Genomic DNA, 16,179 nt, shown 5'->3' with positions numbered 1-16,179 from the left:
GCGGTGAAAGGTGCTCCCCGGTAACTTATCGGATATGCGAATGAATGTGAATGAATCAGCCAAGCCTTGCAGCCGGCAAACATTAAATAGAATCCAGCTAAAGCTAAGCAAAAATGCAGCAACTCGATTACATTGTGAATAGAAGTGGGCGTCAAAACTGGAGGCGGGACTGTGTGTTGTTTTCTACGAGTGTGATTATCATTGTCTATATGTGTGTGTGTGTGTGTGTGTGTGTGTGCCTCTGTGGCTTATTATAATGAAAATTCATAATCTCTTGCTTGGTCAATGCGCAAAAAAGCGCAGCACGGACCGTATGGAAAATGCCAGGAATACACAGACGCACACACACACACACACACATATATGCATATATGCATATGCATATGCATATGCGCTGGAAGCGGGCGGCGTGGCTGAAGTTCATATTCATGTCTGTGATATGGGGCAGGATGCGTAATGAACTCGTTGTTGCTGCTATTTTTTTTTTGTTTTTCCTTTTTTTTTTTTGCCTTGACCATTTTAACAGGATGCCAGCAGTCGAGCTGTGGAGAGTTCAGATAACTCACACACACACACACACACACACATACGTATGGTCATATTGTTGTCATATTGTTGCTGCCACGCCCACCCATAACTGAGCGTATGCCCTGTGGCCAACAATGGACACAAGAGCGCCAAAATGGTTAAAGTGCTGTTGTTGTAGCAAGTTATTATTGTCTGTTGTTGTTGTTGTCATTGTCATTGTTGTTGTTATCTTCCGGATGTGTCGCTCTGTGCATATAAATCGCATTTAATTTATTGTAAATCGGATTAAATTACCAAATGTTGCACGCACGCTGCACACTCAGCTCTATGGCAGCTACATGCCCAGTCCCATACCCATTTCCATTCCCAGTTTCATTCGCGACCCTACGGTCCACCCCGCACTGCCCAGGCAATATGTAGAGTCTCAGTTTACCGCTCAGTAGTTGCAAGTAATGCTTTAGACACGCCAAGTCTTAAGGGCCATTGCATTTAAAGTGTGTGGCCGAAAGCGGCTTATTAACCTAAACCGACCACATTCAAGTGCAAAATGCAGGCGTTGGCAAAAACCCCCGCCTCGTCGGCTTTCGGGCAGCAAATGAGGAGCAGCTAGTTCTGAGAGATCTAAGCAGCCATTAAGCACACACATTTGTGTCCTTTGTGGGTGGCAGCTAAACGCCGCGTGCCACAAAGCGCGGCAGCAAAAAAATAAATAGTATTAAAAAAATGAAAGGCCGCTGGCGAAATGGCTTTAAAGCTCGACTAATAAAAACATAAATTACAAGCAATTAATTCGATCGATGCAATGCCTGAGCATAGCATATAGCGAATGCATAGCATATGTTTTGCATAAGTCTGAAACTGGCGCGAATAACACAAATAATTTCGGTACCAGTTCAATTTAAAGTATTTACGCCTTGCAATGTCGGGTAATTTCTTCCAGTGTATGTATAAAACTGTGCTAAGATTATATAGATATATTAGCCAGTACTCTACGAGCGTTTAAAATAACTCTAGCTAAAGGACTTTAACATGCTGTCAAACTAGCTGCCAGATTCGCATTTACTACTTGAACTACTCAATCAAAATCTGGCAGCTTAGAAATCGCAGCGTTGCCACCTAGCAATACACAGCAAAAATGGCAGCACCGACCAAAATTTAACAATTACCGTAAATAGGAGGAGTGTTGCGACTTAAACGCATGGCGTTGCCATTTTTTCACAAAATTGAATTCTTCTAGCCGGAAGAGTACAAATATGCAAAATAACTCAGTAATCGCACGGGATAAATATATATATAACATATTTATGAAAAAAAGAACTCATTATCGCGGCCGCTCTTTTGGTCAATTTGCGGCCGTGTCAGCCGACAGTCTCTGCTAACTGTTAATGCACATTTCCACGGCTCGTAAACGTACAGAGACAATGGAAAAGCGCGATGAAAAAGAAAACTTGAAAGCAACTTCATGTTAAATTCAAGTGGCAATCAGTCGTGTGTGTGTGTGTGTGTGTGTGCGTGTGTATATGTGTGTGTATGTGTCGATTGCAGATTGCATTTGCGATTGGCAAAAGAAAAAGTAAAGTAAAAGACTTTGAAGTGCGGCCAGCACAATTAAGCTCTCAACGCGGCGCAGCTGCAGCTGCGACTGCCACAACAAATATATCTGTATCTGTAAATGTATCTGTATCTGTATCTCAATGCCTTTCAACTGATTCTTGATCGGCTCTCAACTGTTCTATTTCCCTTTTTGCAGCCTGCGAGTGCCATCCGATCGGCTCATCTGGCAAGATCTGCAACAACACGAGCGGTCAATGTCCGTGCAAGGACGGCGTTACGGGCCTCACCTGCAATCGCTGCGCCCGCGGCTACCAACAAAGCCATTCCCCCATCGCACCGTGCATCAGTAAGTAAACGACATACCATACCAGAGAGCACAAATGGGTTCAACAAGGAATGTGTATTAATATGATGGTAGTTCATAAACAATAAGTTCAAAAACAAGCGTACAGTGTTTTCCAAAAGTTATAGCATGGGGCAGTACGTGGAGGGGGTCTACAATAATGTATGATAAGTGCTTTCGAATAGAGAAAACGAATTGATTTGGAAAGAAACCCACTTTAAACAATTGTAGTGAAGCCAATCAAGAGACGAAACCTGGGAAGCGCATCGTTTGTTTCTAGTCAAAATTTACAGACAATAAAATCTCAAAATTTGTAGAAATTAGCCAAGTCCGAGCTGCACGATAACATAATAAGGCAAATTGTCGGAAAAGTTTGTCAAAATCTATCACTCGAACCAAACTAACTTGATCTAGTCAGGCAATAAATGAATTGTGGGATTGTCAGATTTTTTTGGATTTCGGGTGGTCTTTATATTTTTTTTTTTTTTTTTTTTTACGCGAATCCCGATGCAACGTACTGCATCCCACCTCCCGCCCAACCGACCGAGGGGCGCAGTCGTATAACGTACGACACGAAATGAAAAGTAAATATGAAGAAAAAAAAATAATATTAAAAAAAAGTCGATACAAACAACGAGTACGTGTACAAATACAATTACAAATAAAAATAGGACTATCTACTTGCTAAATAGTTTAGAATAGAAGACTTTATACGAGGAAGAGAAGCTTCCGAGCAGAATACTCTGTAATGCTTGTTATAGTCATCACAGAGAACCCTGAACGGTTCATGCAAGGCATAATTAGTTGAGCAAAATTGAAGCGATAAAGGTACAAAATTACGTGTTAGTCTAGTAGGGATAGAGAAATTTAATTGGCTAATCAACACAGAAGAGTCGATTTCACCAGTAATTAATTTATGAATAAATATTACACCCAGCATGGTTCTACGATTAATTAAAGAAGGAAGGTTAATCATCAGAAGTCTACTGGAGTATGACGGTAACCGCACACGAGGATCCCAATTTAAACCACTAAGGGCAAAAAACAAGAATTGTTTCTGAACGGATTCAATTCTGCCCTGATGGGTAGCATATTGTGGTGACCAGATACATGAGCCATACTCAAGAATAGGTCGTACCAAAGATATATAAAGTGTTTTTGTCGTGTACGGATCGTCAAACTCCTTTGACCATCGCTTGATGAAACCCATAACTATTCTAGCCTTATTGACCACGGTATTAACATGAGAGTCGAATTTAAGTTTATGATCAAGGATGACACCTAGATCATTAACTTCATTAGAAGTACTATTAACACGCTCAAGCGGTATGCTATCAAGGATGTAAGAAACAAATTGAGGAGGGCTTCTATAGAAGGTCATAACCTTACATTTAGAGCAGTTTAAGTTTAACAGGTTGGCTAGACACCAAGCCTGAAACGCATCAATGTCCGCTTGTAAGAGATAACATGATGCAATATCCTTATATGCAAGGCATAATTTTACATCATCAGCATACATTAATACTCGAGAGTGAGACAGTACCGAGGGAAGGTCATTGATGAAAAGAGTAAAGAGTAGCGGGCCAAGATGACTACCTTGAGGAACACCGGAAGTCACCAGAATACGTTTAGAGAATGAATTTCTGAAAAGAACCTTTTGGGTTCTGTCACGCAAATACTCTGATATCCAGTTCAAAAGATTGACTGGGAAGCCGAGAAGGCTTATTTTATGAAGCAACAAGGAATGGTTGACAGAGTCGAAAGCCTTACTGAAATCAGTATAGATGACGTCAGTCTGCTTTCTTTCCTTAAACCCATCAATTACAAACGAAGCAAACTCAAGAAGGTTAGTGGTTGTAGATCTGCGCTTCACGAACCCATGCTGGGAAGGTGAAATAATAGAACTACATAAATGCTGTAGTTGAGATGTTATAATTCTCTCATAAGCTTTAGGTATAGCGGATAATTTGGAAATACCTCTATAGTTTTCAACATCGGACTTACTCCCTTTCTTATGGAGAGGGATAATGTATGATTCCTTCCAGATGGTCGGAAAAGATGAAGTGTTTACGGACAATTCAAAAAGTTTTAAAACAGGTTTACATAATGCTGCAGCGCAGTATCTAAGCAAGCAGGAACACCATCAAGGCCCGGCGAGTAAACCGGCTTGATAGTATTAAGGTCGCTAAGAAGCGAACTTTCAGTAATAATGGGATTAAAGATGCAGTTTGACCTCTGTAACTGATAAGGATAAGGCTGATTTTTATTATACCTAATGGAGGAGTAGGTAGTTTGAAAAAAGTTTGCGAACAGATCGGCTATGCCTGGATCAGTGTTCGCGCTCTCATCTGCAAACTTAACCGAAGAAGGCAAAGTAGATGTCTTTCGTTTAGAATTGACAAAGTTAAAAAATTGCTTAGGATTATGTGAAAATTGAAGGCGACAACGCCGAAGGTAATTCTTATAGCAGATGGAATTTTGGGTGGAAAAATTTGTATGAAATACAAACGGGCTCAACTCTGCCTTGGCAAGGCTCGAATCTTAGAAAACAAAATGTTCGATCATGGGAAAATAAAACCCTCATTTCCAGCCAGCCGAGTGGAATCTCGCACATGTTAGCAAAATAGTTTAATGATCGGAAAAGGCTTTAACATTCGCTCACACAACCTTTAAACAGTGTTGTCCACCCAAAGGGTATTGAGTTTTAACCCAAATAAATTATCAGAAAGATCTTTTTAACTAAGTTTAAAGCTGATCGGAAGTAAACAAAATGTTTCATGCAAACGCCTTCCTGCGGGTGGAAATAGACATAAGGAAAGAAAAAAATGGCTTAATTGCTATATTTATAGTTAGTATTTTGTTTTTTTAAATTAATATCATATTTGATGTTGTGCGACCTTTCCATTTTATAATTGTTTGTTTGGCTGGCTCGAGGTGCGGGGTTTATTTATTCAAGACAAATTTAAATGCAATTTTGTTTGAATCTAACCAATATATTTTGGCTGCACTTCGGCAACCGTATTCAGGGCAATTGTTTTACACGTCTCCGCTCTTTGACGTGGAGTTTCAACCTCCTCGAGCCAGCCAAACAAGCAATAATATCATATTTGTTGAGATAGGAAATGGTCTGAGAGTATATAAAATCTGGAAAAATTCTTAAATTATTTCAAATCTCTTTCCCAGAACAACCACCACGCATGATCAATATTCTGGATACACAGAATACGGAGCCGGAGCCAAATGAATCTACTGGAGGCGTTGGCGTGAATAGAGGCGTCTCCTCGGCGGCCGCCCCAACTCAATATTATCGCACCGAGGGCGGCAGGGGTAAGTAAGTGCTCACTCTCTCTCTCTCTCACTCTCTGTGTCTCTCTCTCTCTCTCAACATTGTATGTGCTAACAAATGTTGTAGTTATTGTTGTTGTTGTTGCTGTGGTTGCTTCTACTAACTATTCCAGACGGCAAACTTTTGCCGCGTCGCTTCTCTCGCTTTGTAATCCTTTCAAATGGGTGAGAAAACACAAATCCGCTAAAGTGCAGTCGGTTGTCGGTTAAGCGGCGGCCCAGAGCCTCTAAAGAAGACAACGGTTGGCCGTGAGCGTCGGCGGCGGCGGCGTCGGCGGCGGCCGGGGCCCGGGGTCCGGGGCTCCAAGCTGTTAGCTGCAAGCTGCTGGCTGTTAACGCACTGCGTTCGAGGGAGGCGTGGCTGGCCAGAACATGGCCGGCGTGGGCGGGCAGCACTTAACAGATAGTGCAAATGTTTGCACGCAACTTTTAGTTACATTTTTGCTACGCCTTGCCACAGGCGCTGGTGGGATGTGCTGGATGTGCGGGAGGAGGGGCGGAGTGTGCCTTGCAACAAGCAAGCAAACAGAATGCGCAACAACGGCATAAATCATGCTAAAGCCCCTGCTAACGGTCGCCCCACCACCCTGCGCCCACGCCCACGCCCAGCCCCCATTGGCGCCGTGAGGCGGCGCGTGGCCGAAGTAAAAGCAAAGTAAACTTTTCACAAAGTGGCAAAGCGAATGGCGAGCAGCAAATAGAAACCAAACTCGCAACGCAAATGTATTAAAAAGTTTCTTTATTTAATTTGCTCATGAATGAGCAGCGGCGTCCACCGACAATGGCCGCACACTTTTAAGCGGCACTGTTGCAGCTGCAGTCGCTAATTGCTGCCAACTATTTGCATTTAACAGCAGCAACAGCAGCAGGCAGCCAAATGACAAATTGACAAGAACTTGACAGCAGCGACACGACTTTGGAAGATAAGAAGGCGATACGAACGCGTTTCGCTTGACAAAACAAATCGTTAGACTTGGCAGCTATGTCTAGAAGTGTCGCCTGGAGGATGCAATTGCGATAATTCCTTCGCAGATACTTCATCTACCTCTATGAGATATCTTCAAGGGATGACGACGAGCTTCGCTAAACGCAGGACGCTTGTTCGAACCGCAAACTGCAACACACACTATTTCTTTTATGCGTTCTCAGTCTTGTTGAACCGAACCTAAAGGCAGTACGCTGGTTCGAACCATAAGCGGAAATACCGACAGGCTCGTCAAACTGAAACTAAAGGCTGGCTTGCACCGCAAACTTTAAAAAATCCCATTTCTTTTTTAGGCTCTCAGTCTTGTTGAATTGAAGCAAAAGGCAGGTCGCTGGTTCGAAACTTAAACTGACAAACCAATAATTTGTGCTCGACTTGCAGTCTCGTTGAACCGAGCCTTAAAGCAGGGACCTGGTCCGTACCGATTCTTTTCGAATCTACGCTATAGGCAGCGCGCTGGTTCGAATCGCAAACTGAAACACCGAGAATGCTTTTTGGATTTTGCCGTAAAGTCCGCAAAACTATTGTCCTGGCAAAGCAAAATCTATGCACGAATAATGATCGCACTCTAGACATATTCTGACTGGGTTGCTTCAATGCTCTGCCAAGTCCTGGCGCTCGCAAAAACTTAATTCAAACAGATTCACAGAGAAAAGAAAAGTTGAAAGCTGTAAAAAATAAAATAAAATAAATAAACAAAAAAAATGAGGGGGAAAATCAAGAAAAGCGAACTGTGACAAGTTCTCAGAGCTAAATACGAGCGCACATTGGGCGCCCATTCAGAAGAGCATCCATCATCAAATGCAAATAAGACTTGAGTCAAAGTGGCTGTGCTGAGCCCCGCCCCCGGCCCTACGCAACCGCCTCCAAAAAACAGACAGCAGTCAGTTAAATTTATTTGTCAATGGCAAAGAAAAGCGCAAAGTTGATGCTGGGAAAACCCAAGTTGAAGTTGAAGTTGAAGTTGAAGTTTGCACGCTTGTAACCAAGAAGCGCACTAGAAAGATGGACAAAGTCTAACACACGCAGACACACACACACACACACCCACACACACACACACACACACATATACTGCCTAAAAGTTAGTCCTTGCATAGTGTGCGCTGCGGGGCAAAGCTTTCTCGAACCTAGGCTAGGGGAGGAAGGATCTGAGCCTGGGCGTGGGCGAGACAGCTCGACATGAATATTAATTATGAATTTATAATTTGATAATCTTATTAAATTAATTTGAAATTCTGTCGGGTCTGAGTTAATTTAAAGTTAGTGCCCGAAATACACCTCACCCCCCCCCCCTCTCACCCCTCAGGAACCACAATCCCCAACCCTCGCCACACAACCTTGCCGAGTATATCTGATTTTGCATGCGAAATTTAATGACATGTTAATTAGATGCACAATCAAATGATTAACGAGTCGGTTACGGAACGAATTAAAAGCGGACACATGAGTACCGCTCGACAATTTTGGACCATTGCCGTGTGGGCGTGGCCGGTGCTCTTTAGCGCCAGTGCCGCAAATAGCCGCGATAAATATCGCCTTGGCCACTTACTGGGCAGCGAGAAGCCCGCCCTGAAAGTCAATTTATTCGTGCGTCCATAAATACCGCATTGAAGAGGCGAGATCCACGAAATGTTGGCGCACCCAGACAAATATAGAAGCCAACACCCCCAACCCACCCGCTCTGTTGATCCATCGATCGTCCGATCGATCGATCGAGCGATCGAACTTTTGCTCATATAGTACAAAGTCAATTGTGTCACGATTTTCTGGCAGTGTCTCTGACATTGGCAACCGCAGCTGAAACAACAAATAGTCGAGAGTGCCCAGTGGATAATACCCTGTAGTTGGCACGAGCAGGCATCCCATACAGCCTGCTCTTCTCTCCTCTCCTCAATTGCTTTTCATATTGATATTCACATTCGTATTCATATAATGACATATAAATGAGTGCCCTTTCCAAACATCAAGAACTATCAGCAAGATGTGTGTTTTTTAGGGGTTAACAAATTAGCACATTTCGTGACTTTATTATAATATTCTCTTGTCAGCTTTAAGTCTTTAAGTCTCTGAGTAGTAGATCAAAAATGGAGTGAATTAGATTAGATTAGATTTTAAGGAACGGGAAAAGCTAAACTCCAAATTGGAGTTCTTTAGCTCTGACAGAGTCTGGCGGAGATGATAATCGACTGGTCAAGAATTTATATATGTACTTTTGTGATGTCAGGTTTGTCTCCTTTACCACATTTGCTGTTCTGCTTATTCGCTTTGGGTGCTGTCTACAGGGTATAAAACAACAACAACAACGAGAACAACAGCAGTTGCTACTAAAACAACAAACGATGCAATTTGCATTGCAGCAATCACAACAGACGAACAGGGGGCTAATTTTAGTACACAAAAGGAGGCACTGACGACCTTAGACTGCCCCAAATGGTGCTGCTGGTGTGGGAGAGGGGGAGTGGGAGTCGAACTGTTCGTCAGGTCTGGGAAGGGGCGGGGCATCAGTCTTAATGCAATGCCGATCGCGCTTTAATGCAGTTATTGCTGCAGCAACGTCTGTTTCTGTTTTGCTGTTGGACACGCTAATTGGCATTGGCCATAAAGACATAAATTTTGCAATTAAATTGTAAACACAAACACGCAAGAAGTTGCCCAGGGGCGTGACAGGGGACAGGGGACAGTGGACAGGGGGGGGGGGGGGGGGGGGGGGGTGATTGAAATCTGAATTTCCATAAATGCATGCAACTGCGCAACAATTCTCTTAACATCTCTCCCCTTTCACTCTCTTCCCTCTTCGCAGAATGCGAAAAGTGCAGAATCAGCACCAAAAGGTTAAACCTCAACAAATTCTGCAAACGAGATTACGGTAAGTGGGCATCGAGCATGCATTGGAAAGCCATCGATACGACAAGAATTCTTCAATTCTCCAATTCTCAGCAATAATGGCCAAAGTAATTGGCCGCGATACGAGCAGCGAGGCGGCCAGCAACGAGCGCAGGCGCGCAATGGATCAGGACGTGGACTACGAAATGGATCAGCAGCCGGCGGGGGGCCAGGAGTACGAGTATCAGGCGGCGGCTGGGATCAGCAGCGCCAGCGTTCCGGATTATCCAAACGACAGCGAAACGGCGCGCTTCGATCTGCAAATCCAGGCGGTATTCAAGCACAGCAGAACCAACGCCTATGGAATGCCGAATACAATGCTGAAACGAGGTCCTATGACCTGGATCATACCGATTAAGAATTTGGAGTGCCGCTGTCCCAAGATCAAAGTCAACAGGTAAGAATATTTTAAAGGGTTCTACCCGGGAGTGTTCTATGAGCCTAGGTATATCCAGTAGCGTGTATATACACACACACGCACACTGCTCAGACCAAGCCAATAGTCAATTCACTATTTGAAAACTAAGGAGTTTCCAGTCCGATCTTAATTAAATTTTCAAGGAATATCTATGGCACATTAAAGTGTATAGATACTTAAGCCCAAGGCTTAACTAAGTTCTTTACCATTTTGTCTGGGGACGAGTGTAGATATGCAAGAACCCACATACTGAATTTAATTTATCGACTATTCATGTATTTACATCATTAATCTGTCAACTCTTGTACTCTTTCTAGATCCTATTTGATATTGGGGCGGGACTCGGAGGCACCGCCCGGCTACCTGGGCATTGGTCCGCGCTCGATAGTCATCGAGTGGAAGGACGATTGGTATCGACGCATGAAGCGCTTTCAACGGCGAGCGCGCACCTGTGCGTAGATGTGCCGTCCACATCTTTGTCACACATTTTGCTGTCAATTTAATTACCTACCTTCAACGATTTTTTTTTTGCTAACCATATGTGTAGATTTTAGAGCTTGAATTAAGAATTTAAAAAATCAAATCAAAGCGTCGCAACTCCAATGAATTTTACATAGAAACATAGCCAAGTTTTCGCTTTACTTTGTTTCCGACTCCTATATATATGTATATATATATATATATATATATATATGTATATATGTATATATATATACACATATACACAAATGTATTATTTTTTCTTGTTTATTTTTTTTTGGGCCAAGTTAATTAGCGGTACTTTAATTTGACTAACAGCTGCATTTAATTTGATTTGTTTAGCATTTTAAGGCCTACATAGCTATATTTAATTTATTTAATTAACTTTAATTGTTATTTGACTATCAGTGTACGCAAGTATTTATATATATATAAAACTATATATGGAATCTATATGATTTGTATTATTTTGTACCATAAGAAACCTTCTCTCAACGACCCCTAATTCACAGCTACATAAGGTCTGCTATCTATTAACAAACGTGAACAATAACTACAATAGTCTCAAGAAACAAGAAACAGCAATTTAGCCCAATAAGCATTAATATCTATAAGCAACAGAGAATTCAATGTGCAAAAACGTAAATCATATCTTGAATAATGTTTAAAAGTAACGCATAAAACATAAATAAATAGATATTGTACAGTGCAACCCACAAATCATTCGTTTCACTTTCTGAAATACTCCAAATCGTTTTCGTTTTTGAGTTTAACATTTGAAATAGCCGCGAAAACATTTAAAAATCAACTGTGACCAGCATTGCCACCCCTGCAGCATTGCCATTATGTACGATATATATCGTACCCATTGGCAAAATACCAAATCGCCGACCATTGAGTATTTCAAAGTATTTTTAGTTTCTAAATCAAAATAATCGCAACTGTCATGTAGCCAAACCATCGGTAAGACTTTGCCAGGCAGCTGTGTACGTTTTCTACCAAATTTTTAAATAAACATTAAGTTCATATCTAAACAGAATAGTTTGCTTCCAATGGGAATCATTAAATAAAAATACAGTTATATATACAACTGCGCATTTGGTATTTTGCTCGGTATATCGATAACAAGTTGTTGCAATATCGAAAGAAAACACAAACATCTAGCAGACGCGCCAAAAAACATTGGCAAAAAGTGTGCCAGCGTCGGGATTCGCAATTAGTTTCAATTGGCATAATCATTTTAGTGAGGATGAGCACGAGCCTGGACGAATCAATATGCGCATATTTTGTCAACAACATAAAGAGCGAAACGGAGGCCGACTTGGCCATCGCTGAGCAATATGCCAACGCATTAAAGCTGATGCGCGAGCAGCTGGCGGACACACAAATACGGGAGATACGTGCGAGCGAGGGATTTCCGCTGATCGCCGGCGGCGGCCTGACCAAAAAGGATATATTCGTGCTGGCCCACTTCGAGGGCGATCTCTTCCAGCAGCTGCAGCTGACGAAAGCGTTGGTACTGGGTCCGCCGTGCATTGTGGAATGCCTGCGCCAAAACGAGCCGGTGCCGCTGGGCAGCAGTCCCATATACACAACGGCCATGCGTGAGCTGCAGATCTCGGCCAGCGGCATTAGCAGCAAGGAGAAGGACGAGCTGAAAAAGCTAATACACTGGATGGGCGGTCACTATTTCCAAAACTTTGGGCGCAACATCACGCATCTCATATCCAATACGATCAAGTCCAACAAGTATGAGCATGCCACGCTCAACGAGGTGCCCGTCATGCACGTCGACTGGGTGAAGCGCGTATGGGAGTGCAGTCACAGTGGCAGCAATAGCAGCAGCAGCATTCGTGCCACTGACCAGCAGTTCGACAAGTACCGTCTGCCCACGTTCTTTGGGGCCAATATCACGTGCAGCGGCCTGGAGACAGCGAAAAAGGATGCGGTCATGCGTCTGGTCAATGAGAATGGCGGCATCTACCATCGCGCCTTTCGCTCCCAGCAGGTGGACATTGTGATCACGGAGCAATCGAAGACCGATTCGGACAAGTACAAGGCTGCGCTGCGCTTCAAAAAGGACATCCTGCTGCCCGAATGGGTATTCGATAGCCACGAGCGCGGCTATGCGCTGCCCACCAAACAGTACGAGGTGCGGCCTCGTAAGCAGATCTCCACGCCCACCAAGCAACACGCCCATCTGAACGCAGCCGACAACACACAGCTGTCGGATCTGTCGCGGATTAGCTTTGTCAGCGCCCCGGGACGTCGTATGTGCAGCGACAATACCACTGTCAACGAGACGCTCAGCAGCAACTGCAGCACCAGCAGCGGCACCGGCAGAGTCACCCGCAGCGGCAGCGGTAGTGGTAGCCACTTGCCTGCCAAACAGCTGCTCAAGCAGGCCACCGCCGGTAGCGGCAGTAGTCATAAACAGCAAACATATCAGCAGACTCTGGCCGAGATTAGTCCGCGCAAGGCGAAGCAGGCGGGCAACTTCCTGGACGGTTGCTGTGTCTATCTGAGCGGTTTTCGCAACGCCGAGCGCGAGAAGCTTCATCGTGTCCTCAATACGGGCGGCGCCATACGCTATGATGATCCACATGAGGGCCTGACCCACATTGTTGTCGGCCAGCTGGACGATTCCGCCCATCGGCAGTGGCAGAGCGAAGGACTGCTGCCCACGGTGCAAGTTGTGCGGCTCGAGTGGCTCCTGGAGAGCATGCGTGCCGGTCACCTTGTCAGCGAGCTGCCACATCGTGTCCATCTGCCGCATGGCTGTGAGGCAGCCGACGCCGCCTCGCCGGCCAGCAAGCGTACGCTGCGCTCCATGAACCACAGTTTCAAGCAGCCAACGTTGCCCATCAAGAAAAAGCTTTTCGAGCACGCAGAGGCGCAGCTGCAACCAGAGCCGGACCCGGAACCCGATCTGCTAACACACTACTCCCAGGAACAGGAGCCTGCCATGCCGTTGCCCGCTGCTAGCTCCACCCAACTCTCGCTAACGGCCCTGACCGCTGCGCCCCCTGCTGCTCCCCGCCCCTCTGCTTTGCCTGTCGCACTGCCCGATCTGAGCGCAAGTACACTCTCCATAGACTTTGACAAACTGGACTACTTAATGGGCGCGTCGGTGTACGTGCACGAGGCGTGCTTCAGCAGCGAGCTCTACGACCAGATGCTCAGCGAGTGCAAGGCCGCCCAGGGCTGCCTGGTGCCGCCCAGCTACACGGATCCGGTGGACTATGCCATTGTCAGCTTCGAGCAGGTGATTGATGAGTCCGTGCTGCCTGTGAGTGCCCGTCATGTGGTCACCGAGCTGTACCTGGAGAGCTGCATGAAGCAGAACAAGCTGCTTCCCCTGGAGTACTATCATCGGCCGGTGCCATATGGCGCGCGGTTGGAGCCACTGCGGGGCATGACCATTGTGGTTTCCATTTATGCGGGCCTAGAGCGTGACTACATCAATGCGCTGGCCGAGCTGCTCGGCGCCGTACTCAACAAGGCGTTTGTGAAGAAAGAGCGGCCGCTTCTGATATGCTCCAGTGCAGAGGGATCCAAGTACGAGGGTGCCCTCAAATGGGGTTATCCGGTGGTGCACGCCGACTGGCTGCTGCAGTGCGCCGAACGCGGCGAGAAACTGCCCTACGTGCGTTTCCTGGTGGGCAAAAGCGCCAGCGATTTTCCCGCCTCGCCCGGCCTCCGGGAGATTAACAAGAGCAGCAGCAGCACCAAAACGCTGACGCCCAAAAGCAATACGCCTACCACGCCCCTCAATAAATCGTCGGCGGAACAGCAACAGCAGACGCTGCGCGAGGAGGATAAGGAGCAGCAGCCCCATCAGCCCGATTTAACGCCACTGCGTAATCCGCGCATCTCCGAGCTGGTCACTGGCCTGGCTAGCACGCGGCGACGCAGCTCGGGCGGCGCCACGACGCCCGAGTCGCCGCACACGCCGCTCAACCACAAGACCAGCGGTGCATGCAATTTTGATTTCCTCGAGCAGGTGGTGCAGCGGCTAGACACGAGCCAGGCGCGCGATTGCGTACGCCAGATAATACGCGAGATGCGCGAGAACCAAACGCCCGAACTGGAGCGGATCAGGCGGCAAGCGTGCACGCCCGTCAATCGTCGCCAGACAACACGCCCCGCCCCGGGCATACCCAACTTCTGTCTGACACCCGAGTTCCAGCAGCGCATGGCCGACGATTTCGAGCGCCGCTGGCGCCTGCCCAAGCACCAGATTAAGCCGGACACGCCCCTAACGGTCATAAGGCAGCGTGTGATGCGCATCACCTGCGAGACGCTGGGTATTGACTACAACGCCGCTGAAGGCGGCGAGAGTGTGGATGAGGAGGAGGAAGCGCATCATCAGAAGAGCAAAGGAGTGATGGAGCCTCCAGTGGGGCGTATTCTATTCCAGCCAGAGCCAGCGACCAACATCACGGCCGCCGCCGGCGCCGCCGCATCCGGATCGCCGTTTGTGCCCAGCACACAGAGTCCCAGAACTGCGAGCGAGGAGCTGCCCAGCGGTAGCACTATTAACTTTGACAAAATCAGCTTTGAGGAGACCACGAACAATTCAATGGAGCTTAAGCAGATCACAGACTACCTGAAGAGCCGCGAGTCACGCAGGAGCAGCCTTAAGCGCGACCATGAGGGTCAGACCAGAAGCGAGGCGCAGTATGTGCAGCCATTCGAATCGGAGGGCTTTGCTTTGACCGCCGGCGAGGATATTGTGGGATGGCGTGATCCCGCAGAGTTCAATGGAGGCAAGCGTAGCTCCGATGCCGACTCGCCGCGTATGCGTTACCAGGGCACGCCCTGCTTCAGCATCTCCTGCGGCGACGATGAGCAGAAGCGCATGCTGCTCATGGAACGCATTCGGCTGCTGGGCGGCCAGATCTGCCAAAATCTATCCAACTATGATGCCAGCTGTACGCATCTGCTGTGCGAGCGTCCGAATCGCGGCGAGAAACTGCTCGGCTGCATGGCGGCCGGCAAGTGGGTGCTGAATATCAACTATATCGAGGACTGTCATGCCCGCGGCGCCTTTCTGGATGAGTGTCTATACGAGTGGGGCAATCTCAAGGCACTCAATCTGCCCACACTGGCGCCAGAGGAGCAGCAGATCGCCGTCGCCGCACATCGCTGGCGTACCGAACTAACAGCCGGCAGCGGCGCCTTCAGTGATCATTGTGTTATACTCAGCCTGCAGGAGCGCAATCTGGCGGCCATCAAGAATGTGTTGCGTGCCGGCGGCGCCACCATTTTGGAGCCTAGCTCACCCTTCAGCTCGGACGCAACGGCGGCCAGTGCCACCCACTGTTTCGTGGACATCAAGAAGGCGCCTCTGGACGCAAAGGACTTCGCCTATCTACAGCAGCGCGGCGTCCGCATCATGTCCCAAATGTGCATCAATAGCTATCTCATGGGTGGTCGCGATACCAATCTGGAGAAGTACGTCATACGGCAGTAACAACCGAATTCCGGAGTTCTTATATTTATCTCTATTTAATTTCCCTTTTTTTTTCACTTGTTTAAATTCACTTCATTTCTATTAATGTTGGATCTGATGTCCAGAACCGACTGAAGTCTGATTTCAATCTAGTTGTAAGATTGCTATTAAATATTTGTTTAGAT

General features: G+C 46.5%; 2 protein-coding genes across 3 annotated transcripts in view; both read left to right on the top strand.

The window, feature by feature from the left end:
- The window catches only part of LOC115766340 (netrin-A), a 52,153-nt gene extending 40,920 nt beyond the window's left edge, over nucleotides 1-11,233 (top strand). The window contains exons 3-7 of one of the 2 annotated variants that reach the window (XM_030710232.1): nucleotides 2,279-2,428; nucleotides 5,609-5,752; nucleotides 9,559-9,624; nucleotides 9,696-10,038; nucleotides 10,377-11,233. In XM_030710232.1, coding sequence (XP_030566092.1) covers nucleotides 2,279-2,428; nucleotides 5,609-5,752; nucleotides 9,559-9,624; nucleotides 9,696-10,038; nucleotides 10,377-10,518 — 845 coding nt within the window. In that variant the 3' untranslated portion in view covers nucleotides 10,519-11,233. Of the gene's footprint in view, nucleotides 1-2,278; nucleotides 2,429-5,608; nucleotides 5,757-9,558; nucleotides 9,625-9,695; nucleotides 10,039-10,376 lie in introns of both variants that reach the window. The other variant, XM_030710233.1, reaches the window with a different exon arrangement.
- A 151-nt stretch (nucleotides 11,234-11,384) lies between these two features.
- Nucleotides 11,385-16,153, top strand: LOC115766282 (DNA topoisomerase 2-binding protein 1-A). Its single transcript, XM_030710150.1, has 2 exons — nucleotides 11,385-11,447; nucleotides 11,687-16,153. The coding sequence occupies exons 1-2, from the start codon at nucleotides 11,385-11,387 to the stop codon at nucleotides 16,013-16,015; spliced, it is 4,392 nt and encodes a 1,463-aa protein (XP_030566010.1). The 3' UTR covers nucleotides 16,016-16,153.
- Nucleotides 16,154-16,179: the final 26 nt, after the last annotated feature.

This window comes from Drosophila novamexicana, unplaced genomic scaffold (genome assembly GCF_003285875.2).
Source record: "Drosophila novamexicana strain 15010-1031.04,08,12 unplaced genomic scaffold, DnovRS2.1 tig00001089-arrow-arrow-pilon, whole genome shotgun sequence".
Classification (NCBI taxonomy): Eukaryota; Metazoa; Arthropoda; class Insecta; order Diptera; family Drosophilidae; genus Drosophila; species Drosophila novamexicana.
The sequence above is the reverse complement of the archived record's forward strand: the minus strand, read 5'-3'. Positions and strand labels throughout refer to the sequence as shown.

Bases quoted from the DNA above. Each gene is read 5' to 3' on its own strand.
- LOC115766282 (XM_030710150.1), top strand. From the start codon at position 11,385: ATGTACGATATATATCGTACCCATTGGCAAAATACCAAATCGCCGACC. The intron at 11,448-11,686 runs GTATTTTTAGTT...CAATATCGAAAG, and splicing joins CGACCATTGAGTATTTCAAA to AAAACACAAACATCTAGCAG.